Here is a 24,982-nt window from a genome sequence, read left to right as displayed (position 1 = left end):
GTAGGATCAACCGTGAAAAACAAAGCTTTAATATCTATTAAGTAATATCCGACATTTAAATGAAACCTTCGCCAATTTAGACTTTATATTCACACAGTGTGAAAAACGTGAATATTGAGAATAAAAACTATGCCAACCAGAACATGCTATTCCAAAAACAGTCTTATATGTATAATATTAATAATAAATTTTGTTTATTTTCTCTCCCGTAAAACATTATACCTTATTTAAAAGTAAGTGTATTATGATAATATAATGTCTATGACTTTTTTTTTTCTTTCATTCGTTCGGTCCTATTACTATTAGTTATATTTAAGTATTCAAATATAATATACACAAAAAACAGTTTATCGATTATTTTATTTATCTTACATTGGTAATACTTTTGCTAAACAGAACGTGACCTTGCCTCGAACTTTTTATGGATGAAGTATGACTACGTGGGAGGTTGCTTAGGCTATGAAATCGTTTCACTCGCGTCTAATTGAGAGATAAATAATATAGATAAAACATTCAATATGTCCAGTGTTTTGATTACATATTGAGCGCCGAAAAATACTGTATTAATACACATAACAAAGGCCACTTGAAAAACTTGATTATTTACAGATAATATGTTAAATAACAAAGTGTATACTTTCGTAATTTTCTGTGTTGTATTCTCACCATAGATTAATAATAATTCTATGACTCATGTCTAATGTAACGATTACTCTACTCGTTTAAAATCATATACCTATTACACCAAGAAGGTTATATGTTTATTTGAAAGATAAAGTCAGAACTGTCTAATAGTATCCAGTTCCCTTTGTTCATTCTTATGATTGGCTTTAGTGTAACGCACAAAGGAAATTATTTTTGTTACTAAAGTAAAATAACATAATTGTTCAACTACTAGGTAAAGGCCTCCTCTCCTTTTAAGGAGAAGCTAATTCCATATCCATTCCGTTGTGGTGGATCTATATGTGGCAAAATATAATTCGACACCAGGATTTTTTTAAATAATTTATTTATATTACTTTTTATGTAGTCTTTGAAATTAATATTGTCTTGTTTGTTTGAGTAAAACGTGAGCAATAATGTCACAAAAATGTTTCGATTCGGTCCCGCGAGCTCGTTGCAAGCGCTTAATTTTGATTAATATGCTCAATATGTATATGTTTTAAAACAAATACAATAGAAATTTGGTAGATCCCAAAAAGTCTTTACGAATGTTACTCAATTCTTTCCACTTCGTCCAAGGTGACATGCGCCTTGCATATTTATTAGCACTATAGTGTCATTAAATATTGTGACTACAAAGAAAACCGCTATTCTTTAAATGGGGTTATATTAAAGTTAATATTGTGTCGTATATATTTTACTGTAGCTACTTATTTGCAAAAAACTAGTCACACTTTATAATTAATTTTCAATTATAGATTAGAGATGCGTAAAAGAAAAAACTTTGTTTTTATATTTTTTTGTTTATGTTTTGTTTTTATTGTATTTGATCAACATATTTTTTAAAGTAGGCTCATAGAAAAATTTACGTCATGTAATCGTTATTGAATTAAATATAAAATTCCCACTTAGTTAGCTTAAATTACCTAGTTAGCTTAAATCTTAGATATTAGTGAAAAAGGAAGTATGTTTTTTACAATTATGTAGATGTGACTTTGTTAAATTATCAATTTTTATGTTCATATGATACGATATAAAGTTAAACCATTTGAATGAACGAGTAAATCAATTATGGATCCTGTTTTTAGAAACTATGGTAAGGTAAGAAAGGGATAGAGTGAGGAAAACAGATTCATATTTCTGTTTTGGAAATATTTTTTGTTATTAAAAATACAAGAGTTTTGAAGTAACTTGTAGAAACTACTACTTAAATATAATAATTATTATTTACTATTAAAAATCCAGTAAAAAAAGTAAACTAAAAATGAGGTTCTTTTAAACAATCAATGTATTTGTAACGTTTTCTAAAGTATTTGCTTAGGTAGATTGCAATTGATTTTATATAAACTTAGTGCAAAAAGTAATAAATTATAAGAAAAAAATTATACTTCATCAATAATGGCGACAGGTAGTGGCGAATTATAATTCTTTAATATTATTTTTTTTACCTAGTAATGTGTATCATGCAATTGATTGGGATATTAAAAGTTATTTTCATTAATGGTAGAGTTCAACGCAATTCTCTGATTAAGTACTGCCATTTCACTGATCATAAATTATTTAATTAACAGTAGGTAACGACTTGTATTACTATAATATTTTTATTTATATAAATTCTATATCTTAAACCGAAACAACAATACAAAGTAATATATATGCTTAGATAATCGAAACATTTCTATAAACTAGTTTCTTGAAATAATTATTAATTTGTTTTATTAAACAGTTCTTACTTGAGATTTATCATAATATCGAACAGGTCCGTTACAATACTGTTACAATTCTGATATTATTCATAAAATTATGATTGTATTCTCGTTATAACGAAAAACATAACATTCAAGTATAACGAGTAATCATTATTAAGCCGTGATTATGTAAAATACGCTATAAAGTAAACTGGCTCTATAACGTCCTTGTTTGAGCTGCTTTGATATTACATATAGCACATAATAAAAAATAAAAAAACTCAATTACATAATATGTGTAACAGTAAGTTTTTTATAAGAATTTTGATACTACGAAAAATAAGCTGTATATAAAAATATAGATCTCTTTAAAATTATGGGTTTTGTGCAAGCCCAATTGGTAAGGTACCATCCACTCATCATATATTCTACCACCAAGCAGTACCTAATACTTAGCATTATGGTGTTCCGGATCGAAGTGTGAGTGAGCCAGTGTAACCACAAGCACAAGGGACATAACATCTTAGCTCCCAAGGCTGGTGGTGAATTGGCAATGTAAAGAATGTTTAATAATTCTTAAAGCGCTAATTTCTATGGACAGTGGTGACTGCTTACCATCTAGTGAAAAAATGATAGACTACGACTAATTATATACATAAAATAAAATAAAACTATATTCGTATCGATTTAGTGTTAGTTTATTTATTTAATCTGATGTATAAATACGTTACTAACTTTTACAAAAATATTATGTTAAAATTATATTTTGATGGTTATAATAATGGCTGATGTCAATAAATTATGAGGAATTTAGAGGCAATCCAATTTAATTATGCAAACAGTCGTATATCGTTTTGACATCGATTCAGTAGTTCTATTATTATCGAGTCATTGGTCTGTTATCTTGGTGAATAAGGAATTTTATGTTTATAACAAACTGCGTATGTCGTTACTTTTAGTAGAAAAGATCAAATGTACAAATCAAGATCCAATTTCAAAATGCAAAAAATATGTTACTGTTTTTTTTTAATTGTGAATTTTGTCAAGAAATTTATATTATACTTACTTACTAAAAATATGTTAATAATAATATTATACTAATACATCGGTTTTGTTTTTTCTTGTGAACTACGCATTTGTAACATACGACCTTTTACATTAACAATATCGATATGTGGTATATGTTATAATATATTGTTATCTAGATTCGCCTTTCGCAGAAACCAGTAAACAGGTTTGGACGGCTGTCTCGTGTAAAATAAATAAAACGCTTATCTTAACTCTAACCTGGCGGTATTAGATTAACAATACTAGAAATGATTTAGTTAGCGTTTTTATTATCATTGCTTATTGAATATTTTATAATTTATTTGTACAGGAAATATTAAACATAATAGTAAAGTTATAAAACAGCTAATACAGTACGAGATAAAAACGGTTTGTAGTGTATACGTTACAATCTATATATATATCAATGGAATACCAATCACTGACTCATCACGATATCTTCGAAACTATAGTTCCGATTGACTTAAAATTTAACGTAGATCCTCCTTTCGACGTAAAACGTTTTTAGACAGGAACATTTATTATGCGTGGACGTATGTTAATGTTCCTGTCAAAAAGTAATAAATATTTATTAGTTTGTGAATATAATTTAAGAAATATAAAATTGTCATTTACTCAGAGACTCTCAAATCACAAAAAAACCCGTTTACAAATATATTAAAAAAAAAACAAATGAAGATTATGTCATTTTAAAAGTGGCAATATCAGAAGTTATTACATATTAATATTATAACTGAGAAAGTTTGAATGTTTTATGATATTTGTAACTCAGCCGTGTCTTAATACTATAAATCAATTTGGATATATCGATATCCTGAATAGATAGTTACATTTCATCCCTGAATGCCGGAATTCACTAATTACGTAATAAAAGAAAATAGTGAAGCGGTAACAGTACGTTTTAATAACTTGCTAAAAGTAAAATAAATAAAGCTGTAATTACACCGATGGAGTAGAAACAGTAACTACCCACGTTCCGGCTCAATGAATCAGCCACTACTGGTTCTTATTTCTTGGTATAGTAATGAGATGTTATAGAATCATAATAAAATCAAACTAGTAGGTTCGTTTAAATACAGATACCGGTAAAATATTTATTTGTTTCATAAAAAGATCTCCGTCGTATGTTATTTATGTTAGATAGTTAGGTATATACTTATTTTCAAAGCCGAAGCTTATTCCAATGAAAGTAGGAAAAAAGATAAACAAACCTTAGACTTACGTATTTCTTGCGATTTGCTAATATTTTGCGACTTAATTATTTTAAGTGGAAACTTGATTGATTTATGTTTTTCTTATATTTGTTTTATATATATATTTTTTACTATTAAGTGTAATTATAATTGTTTGTTTCCCAAATAAATAAATAAATAAATATATCTTTATTTATAACACAACACGATTACACTTAACTACTTATTTATACTTTAATTTTACTTACAAAATTCCGATAACAGTTTCGTCGACGTTAAAAACGCCATTTTTTCGCAAATCCATGGTGAATATCATAGATTAATCAAGCTCTCGACCAATGATCTCGCGTTAATTTGCTGTTAAATGTTATTTATTTGGTTTTTTTCCTGTTATTGTTCGAATAGAGTATATGTAACGTTAATGAGAATAGTTACAATAAGATCTCGGATCCATTGATATCCGGTCAATTCTATGTCAAAGAAGTTTGTTTATTTATTACACTTCCTGTTGTGGGAATGAGATTTATTAATAAATAATGAAGTCTAGACACTTATTTTGATAATAATACATTTCGAAATAATTTGTATTTATACTTAATTATAGATCTAATAAAGTCTAAATTCATCATATTCTTAACATTAAGGAGACCCGGTACCCCGGTCGCACGGTATGTGGTAACAAAACATTATTGCGCACATTCATTTTAATTAAAAAATCAAATTATCTTACAACAATGTGCTAAGTTTAAAGCTATTTAATCAAATGGAATTCTAAACTGAATTTGTATTGCGTCATTTACTTATCAAAAACTTGTTTTTAAAGTACTAAGTCACTTTTTTAGTATAAATACTGAAGGTATTGTACGTACGGACGGATAAGCTATGTTTGTAGATATTATTTCATTTATTCTAATTTCAAAGGTATTTTTGATTAAAACTAATAATAGTCTTTATCTGACCTTCGTCCGTCTATGTGGATATAATATTCTTTTTTTATTTAAATATAATCGGTATTTGACGATATCTTAATACTCGAATTAACGTACTGGTTAAGATTTTATGTATTTAATATGCCAATGTTTTAAGACCTTTTATGTCATCAATCGAAATCGATATTAATAATACATTCATTTTTTAATAATTAATACACATACTATTTGTTCACATCATTTTAATTAATTATTTGTAATTTTTCTCGATAGCATTTTAATCATCAGAAAATTTTCTCGGTTTGTTGTAAATAAGTTCAAAACTGTTTACATAAAGGGCCTTTGTATATTGTAGAACTGGAATGAGAGCGAATCGCCATTACTAAAATTCGTGCAGTATGCCACACTATTAGAAAGTGAAGTTGACAAAGGTCGGAAACGATTTACCAGCGTCTAGAGATTAACGATCCTTGACGGTTCCAAAGAGACGAATTCGGTAGTTACGAAGTATTTCAGTAAACAATTATTAAAAAAAAAATAATCAACTGTTTTGCAATAGGTTCGCTGAATTTTCAATTTTCATTTTAAACCGAATTACCTTATCATAAATGTCTGTTATGTAAATAAAAATATCATTATGTACATATATTACATGTATTAATTTCAATGATTTAATTTTTATATTAAAATAAAAATAAAGAAACATAATTATTGATACCTTCATGTTACGTTATCTTGAATACTTACAACAGAATATAAAATTACATTACTCTCGGGTTTCTGTGTTCATGAACTACATTTTTTTTATTTTCCTCAATTCCACGGATCTGCTTGTTTTATTATTATATAACGTTTTTATTATATCTAAAGTTAAAATTCAATATGCTATAGAAACAACGCATGAAGATCAATTGTCTATAAGAATTCATATGTTTCTATCGTATCCTCTAACTTTTATTTCATAATAATATTATAAATTAAGTAACCTATTTTGCTGACCCTTTGGGAAGATTCGTAACATTTAAGTAGGTTGGTGTCTTAAATATATATTTTTTTATCAATATTCGCAGAAAAATTTTAAAAGAGAAAATATGTAAACAACATTCCGATATACCTATATGTATACGGGCGCACGAAATTCGAGCGCTCGGTCATGTGTGTTCTTATATTGATAAAATATAATTATAACATCGCGGAGCAGAGGAAAGTGTGTCAGTCGGCCTGTCGTCGCTCGTTTAGGCGACCATACATTTACTGCCACACAAGTGAAAGAGACTGTCACAAATTAATAAATGAAAGCAACATCCCATTTTGTAATGTCACGTCAGGTAAATAATGGGAATAAATCACATCATCAACTGATTTGTTTTGATGGATCAAACAAATAAATTAAATTATTTATTGAATAAGTAATAACGATTTATTAACATAACTCGTTCTTCGTTCTAATTTTTGTTATGTAATAAATTAATTTAAAAAAAGCGCTCTTAGATTACAAATATTGTAGCATACCTTTTCAATTTTTGTTTTGTTATTATAGGAAAAACCGAATCAAATATAATGGAAATTTCATCAGTGGTAAATTATTCTGTTACGTATCGGATTTTTTTAGACTGAAGTCAATGTATATGAGACGAAACGAAAAGTTCACGAATGCGTACTAATAAATAAATAAAAAAAACAGACACAGGATACGAATTCTTGGTAGGTCCCAGACCCAGAAGACGATAGTACTTGCAGGTATAAGCTTAAAAAACTGTCAAAAGTTGGGTTTCCAAGGATACATTGGAATACTTACTAAGGCAATCAATCAAACTCACTGCTCATTTTATGAGGAATAGGTAAAAAATGTATTTAATATTAAACATGTAAATGTTCCGATCTGACCCGTCTTAGTGACTTCACCCTTCCAAGTGTAGTGTTTATTTTTACAGTTTACAAATTTATTAAACATTAATCAACTTCCAGTTAGATAATGACAACAATAATTTATATAAAGTTAATGCATTTTAAAGAAATAAAGTTTTATTACATTGAATACTCTTGATTATATGCATCGATCGTTTTTTTCTCGGTATAGAAATTTATTTACATTCGTGTACGTGAAAATCGGTCACTCACTCATTATCCCCTTTTTCGTTGCGTAACTAACACGTGTCTTGATTCTAAATTGGCAATACTACAATCATGATGCTACACGTACGGGACAACCGGTAATGTTAGTCTTGCCAATTTCTATGGGCATAGTGACCATTTAACATCAGGAGGTGAATTTGCTTATCTGCCGTTCTCTGCGAGGAAGGATTTTAATTGTCATTTACTAGAATTTAGCAATAGGCTTTATGAAATTTAATTAGTATAAAGTCAATTTGCTTGTTTCTTGGAACTTCACTAGTCTTGCCGACCGCGGTCTACGATAACAAAACTTTGATGTTATTTACTATGAAATTATTCGTAGAATTTATGATTAACTCGTTACTATAACAAGTATAACTAGTATAATGTTTATATTATTACACTATATTTCGTTTTAAGTTATATTTTATTTGTATATTCACATTTAAATGCAATTTTAGAAAAATACGCTTTTAGATTTTATTAAATATACCTAACCTAAAATCTAAATAAATTCTAAATATCATCTATATTTGTTTTGTAATAAATAAACATATATGTATATATGTAAGTTTTGTGATTACATTCGAGTGTTGGCAGTTGAGTCGAAGGAGGCCGTCTTAGTAAAAAATCATATAATATTTTTTTAATGACATAAGAAGTGTCAATTAATTTAAAATATTCATTGTAAACTTAGTGATAAACGTTTTTTTTTATTAATTAGTATTTTAGTTCAGTTAAGAGTGGAAAGGACAATTCCACTTCTCTTTAAGGAAAGAAATAAAGCATGAACATTGCAATTGTCGATTCTCTATTTTTTAGGTTTGTATTAGTTAGCCATTTGTATTGTAAAATTTATTTGTTATTAACAAAGTTAAACTCTATTTTTTAGATGAATCAAATTGTTTAATGTTTGAAAAACCCATGACCTTATATATATATACCTGTATGTATGTATACCTGTGATTTGTATAATATTTTCTTAAATATTATTGATATTTTTGTTTGTTTTTAATACTTCATTAAAAGGCAAAGCCTTAATTAAACGTTATAGTAATTTTCACAGAAATTCGGATGAGCACAAAGTTGCTTGGAAGTAACACGTCACCACAGATAAATATGAGAATGCGAGGAAACCAGATTAGTAGTCCTTCATAATAAGAATAATTAAAATCAAACCGTAAAACGTAAAGTAAGATTTTTATTATTTATTTTTAGTCAACAAAGAACAATTTTTGTATTAGATTAATACTTGCTAAGTAACCGCTTTTATGAGTGTGAATTGGTGTGAGATTTTTTTTTAAATAAATAATCATGGTTAATGTTGTCTTAGATTTTCGCTATAATTACACATTGAAATAAAACTAGTTTTTTAACGGATTTAATCGCGTATATTAATTATTTTATTATTTTAGTCTGCCCGTGACCACGAACACTGCAAAGTGCTCGAAACGTCGGGATGTTAAAATAAAATAATTAATATACGCGATTAAATCCGTTAAAAAACTAATTTTATTTTAATCATGGTTAGCTTAAAAGCAGTTTAATTGAATCATTCGTCCAGCAATGTAATATGGGCTTTTACCTTTTGTTTTTATTTAAATTTTTTTTACTACCAGAGATAATAGAAGGATTATCGACTGTAAAAAATAATCTTTTATTTCTAAGATTGCAATTTTTTAAATTGTTTTGTTGACATAGTTTGCAAGAAAATTGACGTACATAATAAATTATGTGAAATATTTACAATAAAATATTGGAACATAATTGGGCATTTTACAGACACAAATCGTAAGTGGGTTTTATATAGATAAGCGGAAAGCATCTATAAAAGCGAATAAACTTTTTACTTACAAGTTATATAGTTGAATTAGTTAAAGTTGTTCGACATGACATTTACTAATATGGTGTGCGTAATGGTTATGTTATGCGAGCTTGCGAAGAGCTTCCGCAGTTGGGAGGCTTAGTGCTGAATTGCATTAAGTGAACAAGCTTCACAGAATTATAAGTTAGCCTTATCGATATCTGTTCGTTTAGTTGCAAAATATAGATTATAATTTATTTTTTTAATTCAATCTTTGTTTATATGCTGTTTGTCTAAGGAGGTTTTGTATGCTTATTGTCATATAAATCAAAATATAATTTTTTTTAATATATAATATTTTTACACAAACACAACAGGAAAATATCACACAAAAAATATTTAATATTTTTGTGTGATATTTTCTTTATTTCCTGTGTCCATATTTATTTATTATTAAGGCTTATTTTCTTTAAAATAATTGTCTTAGATGGCCGTATTCAAAGAAATCTATGAGGTAATATATAGATAAGTTTTGGAATAAGTATTTTTAATCTTTCAAATTAATTCTTTTGGTATTGTTTACTATTGGTCAATAGGCTAGATAGTATGTTATCTGTTGGTCAAAATAACCTTAGTATTAAACATCTCTACACGTCTGTCTGTATCACCTGTATCCTCTTCTAAACCTTTTCCGTAATAGAAAGAGCAATAGACGATATAGTTTTATATAAAAAATTCGTAAACATTTTTCACGAAATGGCTGAACCGTGAAGGCGTTTTAACCAAAAAACTTTTTCTAACACTTGCATGGCTAACTCTCGCTAAACCTTAAAAGAAACAGCGAAACAATGTACTAGATACTTTTAGTTCTTAAAAAAACCAATAGTAAAGTCCGCAATAGCATTTGTCTGTCGTCTAAGGTACACTCGTAATAATTTTGTTTTCTCTTTTACAGATAAATATAAAACTATAGGTTATTTAGGTAGACATTTCCCTCAATTCATTATTAATCCTTAGTCTAATAATTATTAATTATGCTTCTTATCCAGGGTATATACGCTAGATTTAAATTTTGTTCTGTTTTACAATAAAATTACGGAGCAAAACAATTTGTATATAATTTAATTCATGACATGCTAGGAGGATGTAAAAGTAGCAAAGTAATAAATAAACCTCATTAATATTTTATCGCTAAGAGCACTTGTCATTCTTTTTGTTTATAAAATGCAGCGATGTGATGTCGGTGCGTGCCTCTAGTGTATATAAAGTCCTAATTTTATGTCATCAGAGATCTCTCGTTTCTTCTGATTGTTTTACGTAACTAGACAATTTCTAACTTTATTTCTTAGTCGATTTGATGGATTTGATAAAATTGTAAAAAAAAACACTACTTCCATATTATATATCTATTATAAGACCTCGGTATAGAGTAATTGTAACAAAACAATGTAGCAAACAATAACTAAAAAAAATTAAGATATCAATTACTAACTATTATTGTTATCGCGTGCTGTTGAAATACGCCCCTTCTTTGGACAAAAATTCGACCATTTCAACGGTCTTTTATGTTGTAGTTTATTATAATAAAAGGAGTAGGTTTTAGTATGTTTACTAATTGAAGACACAGGTACTTATGAAAACCAGAGTCGATAGTGAAAATAAACATATCGACCGGTTTCTAAATCCAATTAGGGCTAAACACTTTCATGACTTTCGTTCTAGAACATGATTCTTTTCTACTGTGTACCGACCGACCGATTAATACCGACCTATCTAAATAATATACAAAAAAAATTTACCACATTATTAGGCATCTAGATAATTTTCATTTGTATTTTTGTTAATATGTTCAATTCAATATTTAATAATTAGAAATTATAACGAATTGTTGACTAATAATTATAAGTTTGAAAATACAAAAAAATAAGCATTCAAATTCATCAATTCATTATTCTTTAGACATAAGGTTGATAAGTCGAAGTTTATTTTTAGTATAATAAAAAAAACGTTTAAAATCTAATATTATATCGTGTGACTAAGAATAATTATATAATTGTTAATTTGTTAAACAAAATCTTATTTTTAAATGTAATAAATGTACAGCGCCATCTACTTATACGAAGAAATATCATGTTGCATCGCACCGTTACGTGTGTACAAAATGATGTACAAAAATTACGTGAGATGGCGTTGTTCAATAACTTATTTGTTCAACATTTTAATGCTAGATGGCATTTAATTTCAAACTGTGTTTATCCTACTTCTTTCTACAGTGTTGTAGAAATTGCATGTATGAAATAATTATTCAAATGGAAAAAAAAATAGTTATTAATCGAAAGAGATTAAAATAAACGATTTCTTAGAAAAATAGGTCTCTTGGTGGGAAAAGTCAATTAAATTAGCAGTCTTTCATCAGAATCGCTCCTTTTGTGCGAAATTATAATTTTTTTTTTATGTCAGTTCAATTACCTCATAATACAAACAGGTAAAGAAGGTTCATTACCGATCCAAAAAAAAATTTACTCGTAATACCAGCACATACACTCCAAAGCTTAACCTTGAAGTACACTCGATAACTTCAAGTTAGCATAATAATATTATAGGCTTATACATTATAAATATATTTGTGGACATTATTTAAAATACCCACACTTCTATTATTTGTTTTATTTCTTTACTTTTCTGCACCTGTATAAAGTATATAAAATTAATTATTACTTACCAATCTTCACTACATTTGAGAACAAAAAGTTAAATATCTAGTTATTATATTTAAAATAAAATCCAATTAATCTCAAATAATAAGTACTCAATTTAGTATGTATTTATTCCGTTTTTGAGTTGTCATTTTTTTTTAACGTCGCACTATCAAGATTGTTCTAGAATTTGTTCGGGTTAGTTTAAGCTAATGTGTGAACTGTACTAGATTATTGGTGTTGGTAATAAGTAGTTTTATTTTAATATCAAGTTTTTGAGTAAATTAGGTGGCAGTTGCGTTGACGTGGTTAATCCACCAAAATTTTATTCACAGAGTACTATTTAAGTAGGAATTTACTTTTACTAGAAAAATACTTCTTATACTTATGCTGTATAATATAATAATGTTAGTTCCATCCATTTAATGTTTTACAATTATCATATATCTGAAAAAATGTCAGCAGTTAAAATGAATAAAATAAATGTATTTTATTCATTTTAACTGCTGACAATATTGGTAACTTTTTCATCGTTGATTTTCTATCTCTTTCGTTAAGAAATTTAACCCAAGGGAGGTTATATAATTTCAATTAACGTTTGGTTATAAAGTAACAATTTATATTACATAAATGCTCAGATTAAGATGATTATTTATTTTGCCTGGAATTTTTCTTTTCTTTAAGTTATTATTTTCTGACATGTACGATCTCACATTAAATGGATTTAGTTTTTCATTGGAAGTGAATTACTTAATTTGTTTTTAAGATAAGCAATACCTACGATAATTTATTTCTTATACATAAGCCATTTATGTTTGCAATAAAAATATAACTAAAATATGAGCAGTAAGAAGTTACAACATGGTTCAGGATTGTCTTGGACATGTTACTTATGGAATCAAAATTAGCTCATATAAGTACCTATGTATCTTATGATATTCTTCGGTGATTGTAATTTGTTAATGTTTTTCACATAACGTAAACTTATTGGTATACCCTCGTTATTCTTTTTAATCAAACCATAATTTTCTCTATCTTTTTATACGTACCTTGGTTGAATTTGACCCATACCATACATTTTTATTTCAGTTTCCATCAAACACTTAATTTGTAATTTATCCCAAGCAAATATATACTTTAATATTGAGGAACGTTATTTGTTGTATATTATTTTATCAAAACCAACGTGTTCATCAACCGGAAAAGCTGTAGAAGGATAATTTAACGCCGGTTTAACTCGTAAAACAAAACAAAATGATCCTCCTTCGCGTTCCTTAATATCAAAACGCGTTGGCCGTGTAAAACTGACTGCTTCTTGTTGGACGGAGCTCGTTTCAGTTTTTTTACCTCGTGGAAGATATATCAACGCATTATCCTGTAGGTTCGTTTTGGGCGCGGCGGCAGATGTGTGCGCGGGGAGGAGCGCGTGCGCATAACTCGGGCGTGACGTCACGAGGGACGGTAAAAACTCCATGAACCCGGACAGTCAAGGCCTTCGAGACTTGCATTTACATGTCGCTATATACAAACGTGTTATACGATTTCTTCGCATTTATTTGCTGTATCGGAGAACAACGTTGCATGCCGAGAGGTTTATCTTTTGTTGTTATTTTTTTTTGTTTAAGGATATAGAAGATTTGCAATAAAATAAGCTAACTTATTATTGAGTTTGGATAAAGAGTTGTTGTTCCAGTCATTCTTATAATAGTATTTTCAAGGTTTGATCTTAGATTAAATCTTCAAACTTCGGCTAATATGAATTAAAAAAATACATTACGAATGTTAGGTATATTACAAACTAAGATAGGATAAGTTTGAATATTATTATCTTCTTTTATTAAGATTTGAAGTGTTTGACATCGAGCTTTTCAGTTTTGATATCTATAGACAATTTGGCTTATTCCATGCTGATTCCAAGTTATTTCTCATTATAAATAGTATGAAAGATATCAAATATGAAAGTTTGAAATATAATATTTAACATTTGAAAAAATACATAAAAGTACTAACATAAAACATAGTTGCGTAATCTATCATGTACATTACCTCAATATCAATAGCTTTTGTGTTGTAGTTTTTTAATTTGAAATTGAAATAGTAGGAAATCATTCACTTTCATAAAATTGTGTTCAAACGAATGAAATAAAGCGCATTTACATTAAATCTCTGTACTCATATTAGTTATATGACTGAACATTTTCGGATATTTTGTAGTAAGTAAAACATAGTGACAGTAAGGATCGAGATGGCTAAGACACATTAATCTTTCATCCCGCAGAATCTCGGAACTGAATCGAAAACGGCTATCACAGTAGTTTTAGTTTGTAAGAATGTTATATAACCCGGTTTCTCCCTAGGGTCCTGGGTATATTTTTTAAAGGTGTCCACTGCGAATCCAATCCTGGCTAAAATGTGGTTAACACCTTCGTCAATATTTATACTTGGTAGTGTATTTGTTATTTTGATAAAGTTTCTGTAAATTTTTGTTGTCGTAAATTTTTGATCGCTAGTAATGCGAATAGTAGTAAGTTGAAAGCATCGGACGCAATTTTACGGTAATTTACTTTAAGTATATTTCACTTTTTGCATCTTTGAAATAATCAGCGGTTATTCAGTGTCTATACTTTGTAACTCAATTTCTTTACTTTATAAAGTCAGATAGTGATGCGCGACTTTGACTATAATAATAACATTTAAAGGATTAAAGCGTGTATCCTACACGCATCAAAACAGCGTATATTACCGTTAGTAGGATTTCAACATTCCACGAATGAGATACGAAGTTATATTATTTTACAATAACATTGCTGTTAAAATTAACTAATTGTAGTCATTAAATTGAATTTGCGTTTATCAATATAAATTTTAATATGTCACTAAGTGTATAGATATAATTTAACGGTTTTTATTTCGGAGAAAAAATTACAGATATCTCAAGAGGCCGTTTGTTTTTTGTGTCGCAGCTGATGCTCGGAGCAGATTAGTTTCGAGAAATCTAAAAGAGAATAAGACACGTCAGTGTAACGTAGATAAATTTCGTCTAGTCGCGTAATAAAGCATATTATATAAAGCTAATAAAATTTTAATGCCTGCATGTTTTGTTTGCGTACCGAAATGGCGTGTGTCATTATGGAAATAAATTTCTACTTAAGATATTATCAGATGATGGACTGTTACAGTGCAATATGATTTAGTAAAACTTCTGAGTATCGTTGTTGAAATATGGACGTTTGAAACTTTCTTAATTAAAGCTATAGAAATTATAAATAACAACGTATACGATGTTGTATATCATAATGATAAAACCAAACAAATTTTAGTAATTTTGCATGATTCGGTTAAATTTTTTCATGTTATTAATTGATTTTTTAAAAATGAGTATTGAGAAAATATATGATCCAAAAAAGTAAAACCATGTATCGAATATAATTAACATAATCTTCCTTTTTCAGGTGACGGTATGGGGGGGCAGTACTGTTGCAGAAGTTGTTTGCGAAACTTTACACGAAGTAGGATTAGCTTTGGCTGGAACACCTACTGGACCCTTATCAGCACCATTGGCTTTACCATTATCTGAACCTTTGCCACCTCCCACAATGGCTACAGCTCCACCCACAGCTTTACTGTTCCTTGGAGGATCGAAAGCTCCAGTTGAGCCACGTGCTTCAGCTATGTCCTTAGAAGGAGAAGTACTGGTAGTTGAACATGAACCTCCGCAATGGGACGGAAAAGATCTTGAAGTTTTCCTTGCCTGGGAAAAGATTTATGGTAAGTTATAATTGTAGCTATATAGTATTTACATCGGTTTCTATAACACTGCTACTGATATTTATATTGCACTCAATTTATAAACTAAACTATTTATTCACACAGCTAAAATATATACTTTATATACCTACTATTCTATTTTATTAATTATTTAGCTGAGAGCTTCAAAGAACCGATTATTCCGAGTTCAAACTCGGGCAAGCACCACTGAATTTTCCTACCTTCTTCACTAAAAGAAGAGGTGGTTTTAGCCCAAATTTATGTCACTTTATTTTTTATTTACTACTTTGCTTTGAGTTTGAGTACAAACGGTTAGCATAAAATTTATGTATTTACAGAAATCGAGAGTGTTTAGTAGTAATTATTGAAAATGTGGTACGGGATAATCTGAATTAATATTAAAAATGAGTAAGCAACTTTGTCTTTGGATTTGTTTGTTGCTTCTTTCACGGCCGAACCATTAAACCGAATTTAATGAAATTTGATATGAAGTAAGCTTAAACTCTAAGAAAGGCCATAGGCTTACTTTTTTATGCCTAACATCTAAAACGCGAGCGAAATCGAAGGCGACAACTAGTATAAAATAAAAACGGTGAAAGAAAAAACTCCTAAACATTTCTGAATATTGAAGTTTTTAATATGTAGATTTAACAGAAATAATAAGGATAAAATAATGCCTTATTATATTAAGATTGCATATCATGTTGAGTATTCCACTGGCAACTGAGCGATGTTTGTAGAAAGCTGTTTGGCAATAATGAAACGCGCGTCCCATTGTCCGGTAATCTTTCGCAGAAACGACTTGTATGCAAAACTAATACAACTACCGTGACCGTCATATTGATTAAGTTCGGTTGCTTAGCTATGTTGCTTCTGTAGTACTAATGGTGATTTTATAAAGGTACTACTCGTGAACTTGATCCATGTATCAATTTAAATTTACTGACTACACTCGCTTTATGTTGATAGGATTTTGTTATAAATGTAAATATAATAAGGACATTGTATATGAACATTAAAATTAGGTGTTTTCGCTATCTCAATGATTCCTCTCTTATATATTGTTTTTTTAAATTGTTATTTAAGTATTCAAAACAACTTCAGGAATCAATGATAACTCTTATTTAGTTTTAACTAGCTGCTACACTTAGTTTTATCCGTGTTAAACATGGGTGATCCGCCCTCCCACAGTCTTAGCGTTATGTTAGGGCGGTCTTTCATCGAGAGCATTCGACTGTATTGGAATAGTTCAGACTTACTAAAGCGAAGAGAACTTAGCGTTATAGTGCACAGCCTGTAATAATACAATTTGTATTATTTTCTCAGCGTTAGAGCTCAACCGAGCATTACATTCATATAGAACATTGCATTCTTTCGACATGAATGCTCGCCAGCCAGTAAAGCAGTACCTTCTGTCACGTAATGCTCAAAATCGAATCTTAGATTTACATCATAGGCGAGTGATGTCGGTAAGAGACTGCCCTTATTCAGTCTATAGCAATCTCAATATCAATGTTTCGAATATCAATAGATATTTCTACTTTATAATATTAGTATATCATATATAATTATTCAAAAATATAATTAACCTATTGTTTTTAATTTTCACAGCTTCAACGTTATTTTCTGCGCTAGAACTCTATGGAAAACCACTACTACGAGCTGCCGTTATTACCAAAGAAGAATATCATTTACTATTTTACTATCTTGAATCTGTATCTGAAGCAAGTGACGCCCTTACGCAAAGAATGAGAAAATATATTGATTCCGGTTTACTTAAAAATAAAGAGGAATCAGACAGTGAAGAAAAGCCGTTAGAAATAAAGGACACAGATGATGATCAATCGAAAAGTATATTAAATGAACTTCTTCAAGAAGGAATACTATCGCAACAAGACATCGACTTGTCTTGTGCGATAACTGCTTCGGAATGTAATGAAGAAAGTGGGACTCACAAATTAGAAGATGACAATCGATCTAGTACTTCTTCGCTTTGTTCTTCACTTCGTAAAGTAATCGTTGACATTCCACTTGATAATTGTGAACCTACCGTAGAGAACTCCACTGTAGAAAGCAATGACAACATAACGACGGTCACAATAAGAACTGGTGGGCAATGTTGTGCTGATCACAGAATATCAGCTGATATAACAGAAAATGTTTGGTCTAATGTTCGGTGGGATTTTCTCAATCCTACAGATTTTGGATATGATCAGGTACCAAATGTAAAAAGAAGCCGATCTGAATCTGCCATAACACCAGTAGTCAGCAGACGTAATGAAGAGATTTATGAAACTTTACGCGACGACGAAGGGGAATCTTGTGGAAGTATTACACCATATGAATCAATAGAAGATCTTTACGATTGCATAAAGAATACCGTGTATAATAATTTGGCGGCTGAGGAGTCTTCTCCTTCAACAGAATGTCATTCAGAGCCACAGTATCCGGACTTTTACGAGAAGTCAAGTGCTACTCGACAAAGCTCCGCAAGTAGCGAGAAAAGTGGAACCTCATCCGCGTTTCCTTTTTCGAAGTGCGGTTCCAGTAATTCCACGGGCGCATATACTTCTTGCGAATCCACAAGCGGAGTTAGTTCATTTATTCCAAAAAATATACCAGAGGTACTGAAATGCCGTGAACTTCCACCTCCACCAGCAGAAAATGAATTGAACGAGAGCAATATCTTGCTGAGACAACTTTTTCTGGGTGAACTCTTGGATGCCTATGGAGAATATTTATCCACGTATCCATATGCGAGAGCGCTGTTGCGGAGAAAAACACGTCGTGACGAACACTTCGCGGCATTGGCTGATATAAGGCGAGGAGCTGCAAAATATAGTATTGGCGATTATCTGGAGCTACCGGTAAGTCACATAACTTTGTATTAAGTCGATTTATAAATTGAATATATGTATATTATGTAATTGACAATTGAGAAATTATTTCTCATTACGTATGCAGTATATGTAAAAATCTATAACAAAGCACCTCGGAGCGTATCTGATTAAATTTCGTCACAGGAAAAGTCGAAGCATTCAAAAAGTGTAATGAGATGTAATCGTTTCTTTCACGCCTTTGACCTTAACGCAAGCGTCCATATCGACGTTGGAATGAAAAGTTTGTATAAAATGTGGTCATTATGTTTAATCGAGAACAATACATTATACGAAGAGCATTGCTTGGCGGATTGATTCAGTATGGGTTTGATGGCGGCCGCGCGACAATGATACGCGCGCCATGCGCACGCGCCGCTATTCAATGCTAATGGGCCGGAAGAGTGCCCATGTAACTCTCTCTCAGTGATTACAGGCATTGTTTTCCCACCGCTTCACCGCCGTTTCAGGTTCCTTTGATATTGATGTCGCCATATTTTTCGTTTAGGACGAGATATTCACCTTGTCACCATTTAAAAAATAACTACATAACTGAAACTTATCTCATTAGAAGGAAGTTAATATAATAGGTTTGTATTACCGCAATTCTATTTAAAGTTCGTGAGTGATTTTAGATGGGTTTCTCTGTAGGTAGGTTATGGACATATAATATAATCGAATATAATCGTAAATGTTTTTTAAGTTAGATCTTCAAGGTTGATGATGATATTGATTCTAAGCCAATTACACCCGCCAGGAACTGTATATCGAACACCAGATTGGGTTAACATTTAATGCAGTGTGAATCGTTTTATTAAAATAAAATATAGCAATATAAATTACATTTACATATTAGTATATATAGTGAGCCTCCTTTCATCCCTTCAAGAATGGTATTATTTTCTTTGTTGTCGGTTTTATGCAAAGGGAACACCCGCTACTCTGACGATGTCGTGGACCTATCTCATTGGACTGGACGACTCGTGTTTTGTAGACTGCCAAGGTAAAGGGCAGAGTAAAAAGAAGCGTATCTAAATTACTATTCAAAAATAAGTGTTTGAAGTGAACATATTTTTTAATAATATAAATATAAATCGACGACCACGACAATAGGCTACTATTGTCGTGGTCGTCGATTTATATTTAAAAAATCATATTAACATGATTTTACGTGCACTAGAAGCCACGCATAATTTAAAAAATGAAAACGAGATCGTGTTATCGAATAAAAAGACAGAATCGTAAACCACCCTTAAAATATCGACAGATATATATTAAATTCAGTGTACTTGAATTGTAATATATTAAAAATGCCTTGTATTATGAGAGCTGGTAACCGAAATGCCACAGTATGAATTTAAAAGTTCCGCTGCAACCTTTGCTCATTTCATAAGGATATTCGTGCTTCAGATTGTATCAACACCACTCGAGTATTTAACGATTTGTTGAGTTTAGGGTTGATGACACTTTAATATAACTGTTACATAATTTATCTTACTACTGCTTTTATATTTATTTGACCTTGAAACTTAGTAGACAAATAAAATAGCATGGAAACGCTATATAATATCTATAATGCATACTTTGTTATTCTATACAAAAATAATAATATACAATATTATATTAAATAAGAAAATATACGGAATTAATCAACAAAGTACGTAATTAAAAGATTGATAGAGAGATAAAATTCTGTTGAAATAAGTGTCGTATTGCATGGCATTTACCCGTTTAATTCGATTAGCCGAAAATGAGCCAGCCATTTTTTCGCCAATGGAACTCATCTTGTAAGACGGCGAATATTTTACATCTTTTAACCATGCGTTTATAAATTGGTACATCATACTACTCATGATTATGAGTATGTCCTCTTAACCAATTTCGATTACGCTGCCTGTTCGCACTGCACACTAGTTTACGGCGCAGACCAGATTATAGTGCTAACGTGTGTATAACAAGAATTAGAAGTGATTTTACGTGCTTTCGGAAACATCGAGCGATTGTCAATTTCAATATTGGGGGCAGTTTCTAAAAAAATGACATCAAAATGCAATAGCTTGGTTTTGGCTCTATCTGTGATTTAATTGCAGGACGCCGGGCTCTGCAATCTTTAGCGTCATTTTCAGATTTTAATTTTTGAAGGACGAAATATCATTAAAAGTTTATTTTACTACAAATATTCGATTGAATAATCATTATATAATTATTTAAAATGGCATTGACACAAAGACCTTAAAAATATTTGCAAACAATCGTCCTAGCAAAAGTTCATTATAATAATCTGAGCCGTTGTTTTTCAAATTATAGAAGTCGGTCACGCCTTTTTATTTTATTGGTTTATGAATTTATTTATTACTTACATTTAAATAAACATTATTTTATAATATATAAAAATATATATACAAGATATCAATGCAAGACATTAATAATTGTCCCAATAAATTTTAGTGTTTATTGAAGAATAATTAATCTTATATCATTCGAAAAATACTACGTATAAAGAATTGCGTTTCGACCACACATGATAAAAGAGAACAACGGACAAAAACTACTTTATATCATTATAATTTTTGTACGACAAGTAGCCTGACGGCGTCAGTCCTTTTACGGTCCCATAGATACAAGTTACTTAATTTTTTGTGGTTTTAATTATTCGGTTAATTTAATTAAGGATGATGGCCAATGTCATCGACTACGATGGCCTTTGTCACTAAAGTGATTCTGTTGACTAATCAATTTGTTTCAATGACTACAGATTATATATTGCTTGAGTCAAAACTTAATTAGAAAGTCAGTATTTTTTTAAAGTAAAAGATTTACTGTACAATATACAAAAAAAAGATCGTTTAAGTTAATTATTGTTTCTTTTAAAGAAGTAAAGTGCCTAAAATTGTGGCTTAGACTAAAAAATATGTAGAACAACAGTTATAGTTTAGTTTTTAGTTCATTATGTTACAGTTTTACTTGTTATTTTATGACCACACTGACTCATTTTTGTGACGTAATCCCGAAGCAAGTGCCTTGGGTGCCCGGCACGCCTACATTATTGTGCTGCATCGCCCACACGTTATTGTCATCAGATCCAGAGGTAATTACTTAAAATGCCAAATCACTAAATTTGATTTTGAAGGTTACTCCCAAGTTCCATATTGCCAAACCCCCATTGTAATACAATCGTAAGTACCAATTAGTTTTTTTCAACGATCGATTATTGCGAATACGACGAAAGATGAGAGGGTTCGTGACAAAATATTTTAACTATTACCGCTTCAATTGGGTCGATGAACTTTTAAATCTAACATATAAAATTGTAATTGCAACGCTTCGAAAAGCATATTTGCAAAAACATTGGGTTAATTATTTTCATGCACCGGTAAAAATAATATAACAGGCTTGAAATAACAAAAAACACGTCTATATCATTTTAAACTGAGCTCATGAGTAACCTGTGTCAGATGTTAGCCTAACAATATAATATTATCTTGTATTCATAACGTTTTGATAGAATTCTGCTGTATGGAAAGATATGCAATCTCATTAAACATTGAATTGTTCGCTTTTCATTGAGATATTGAGAGAATAGAACGATCGAGGAGATGTTATTTTATATGAACGTAAATAAAAAATCTGTTTAAAATAATAAGCGTATATATGAAATAAGTAAGCCATTTATTTAGTATAGTGATTAATCTTTCCTTATATTATATATAGTATATAAACACACACAAAAAGGTACGTTTTTATTACAGTTTAATATTTGATTATCACTAAAAATAATAGAAATATGTATTTATAATAATTAAATGTAAAGAAAATATGTTTTTATCAACTAACGATTTGTCGACAAGTCTATCATTAATTTCTGTTGTAACATAATCGTAAAGTTTTTATGATTGCGATGAACGATGATCATAATTAAAATTACATTTATGTTTTGTAATAAACTTATAGCAATATAATGATCAAGCGAATACGTTTAAATTGATCTTTTAGAGGAAAGATTCTACGAAGTTTTACCCAGTTTAACAGGTTTCATCATGTTCGGCGAGTAAAAACATTATTTAATTCATAAATATATTTTTTGGATAAACATTTGTTTTACCGACGATGAACATCACTAGAAAACTTATCGGGACAGATATTTAAAGAAAAATATAACTTTTTAGATTTTTTTGTAAATAATATAAAATTAGGTAGGAAGTAAAGAAGATACGTAAAAGAGTAATTACTGAGTTTATTTACATTATTATTTATTACATACATACATATACATATATTGAATGTTTTAATTTTCAATTAAGTATATTTTGGTTATAAGCAAATATATCTATCAATATATTTAGTGATAGGAATGTCAAACGTGAGATTTTGTTTTGTGATAATTAGATCTTGTGCACTTTTATTTATTTTTAGTGCAAAATAAAGAGTATAAAAATATATAAACGAACTATATTATATGTGTATATGATGAATTTTATTTCTTGTCTAGTACTTATTCGCGCTAAAAGACATTTGATTGTAAAGATTGGCTCAGAAGTTGCAAATGAGTTTGATTGAGGACATTAGGATACGGACGTGACTTAATTTGATATTCTAAGTCTGTTCCCTTTACTGGAATAAACACAGTGTGGCACAAGTCTTTGTTAACCGTTTTTTTCTTGGGTTCTTGTAATTTTGGTCTAAATTATATTGAATTTTCGAGATGTTTGCAATCTTTGTAGTTTTAAGTAATTTAAGAAGCAAGAAATTGAACACACATATATATTTTTATCAATCAAAACAAATGATGATTTTTTAAAGCCTTGGTGCACATTATGTCGACGCCGGAAAATCACACTATACGTCTGAATTTGTTTCCAGTGATTTTTATCTTTCAAAATACCTAAGGCAATAGATGGCGTTACAATCGCTCACAAAATATTATTTAATTTATTAATCTTTCTCATCTCAGCCGGATGACGTCCACTGGTGGACAAAAGCTTTCTCAACAGCCGATCTACGCTACCCGCATCCAGCGGCTTTCCGCGACCCTCATGAGATCCACATTTTACTTACTATAGTAAAATTTTAAATTTCGTTTTATTTTACGATGTTTTACATACATATTTATTGTTCGATATACAGCTGATATTGTAACGAGATTTTAATAGCTTAAAATAATATCGCTATATATCGTTCTCTTTCTCGCACAAGATGCGATATAAGACAATCACTGATACTTTTAATTTAGCACTCCCGTCACTTCCTAAGCGGAAATTACAAACATTTTTGTGGTGTCGTTATTACAAGTCATTTTATATTTTGCTACATTTTATTCTGTCCTATAAATACTTAGTTTACTTACAAAATTTTGAAAATAATAATTATTAATTTATTATATTCCAATAACTCAAATAAACGATAGGGCGGCGGACGAACAAATGGACCACCTGATAGGAAGAAGTTACCACCGTCTATAGACAATATAAGTACTTATGAAATATTAACCATTCCTTACATCGTCAGTAAATTAAATATTTAACTTTATACACTTACATAAAATTAAAACTCAATTTATAATATAAAAAAATGTCTTCAATATCGAATACAATTTTTTAGAATGGATAGGTTACAATGACTACGATTAAAATTTTGCAGTTCGCACTGCTTATATAAGGTGTAGACATTACATTGTATGTAGCATACGTCAACACGAAGCTTATTTTGCAACTTGTATATTATTATAGCAGAGTAATATAAACTCTTGTATCGTATTACGTTTTATCAAATCACTGACACAGACGATCTAATTTAGGCATGTGTTCATTTCATTATACCTATGTTTCATTATGTTTACACTTCAATAACAACGGCCGTTGTAATTACCTACGTAAATAGTATTAAATAATGTATACACTTTCTCTTTGTTATGGGATTTTGTAGATCAGTTTTTTGTTCATTGCACAAAGTGATAATGAAACGATCATGAGAATACAATTAACTACGAGATCGTTGAAATGATTTTCATTTATTTATATCTAATCTCAACTACTATATAAATCTGTAGAATCTGTCTGTACGCTCCATTTTTTTGTCGAATTTCGTCATAAATTTTCATTTTATGACTGACTGAGTTTTACCATTTTTGAAATTTTTGTCTGTCTGTATGTTCCGCTACAACTCAAGAACGGTTGAACCAATCT

At 29.8% G+C, this 24,982-nt stretch overlaps 1 protein-coding gene across 1 annotated transcript in view; it reads left to right on the top strand.

Moving 5' to 3' along the window:
• Nucleotides 1–24,982, top strand: part of LOC125070087 — a 110,868-nt gene that overhangs the window by 20,543 nt on the left and 65,343 nt on the right. Inside the window, exons 2-3 of the mRNA XM_047679787.1 lie at nucleotides 15,609–15,924; nucleotides 17,536–18,791. Coding sequence (XP_047535743.1) covers nucleotides 15,609–15,924; nucleotides 17,536–18,791 — 1,572 coding nt within the window. The remainder of the gene's footprint in view (nucleotides 1–15,608; nucleotides 15,925–17,535; nucleotides 18,792–24,982) is intronic.

The sequence above is a fragment of the Vanessa atalanta genome, chromosome 16, assembly GCF_905147765.1.
Source record: "Vanessa atalanta chromosome 16, ilVanAtal1.2, whole genome shotgun sequence".
Taxonomy (NCBI): Eukaryota; Metazoa; Arthropoda; class Insecta; order Lepidoptera; family Nymphalidae; genus Vanessa; species Vanessa atalanta.
The sequence above is the reverse complement of the archived record's forward strand: the minus strand, read 5'-3'. Positions and strand labels throughout refer to the sequence as shown.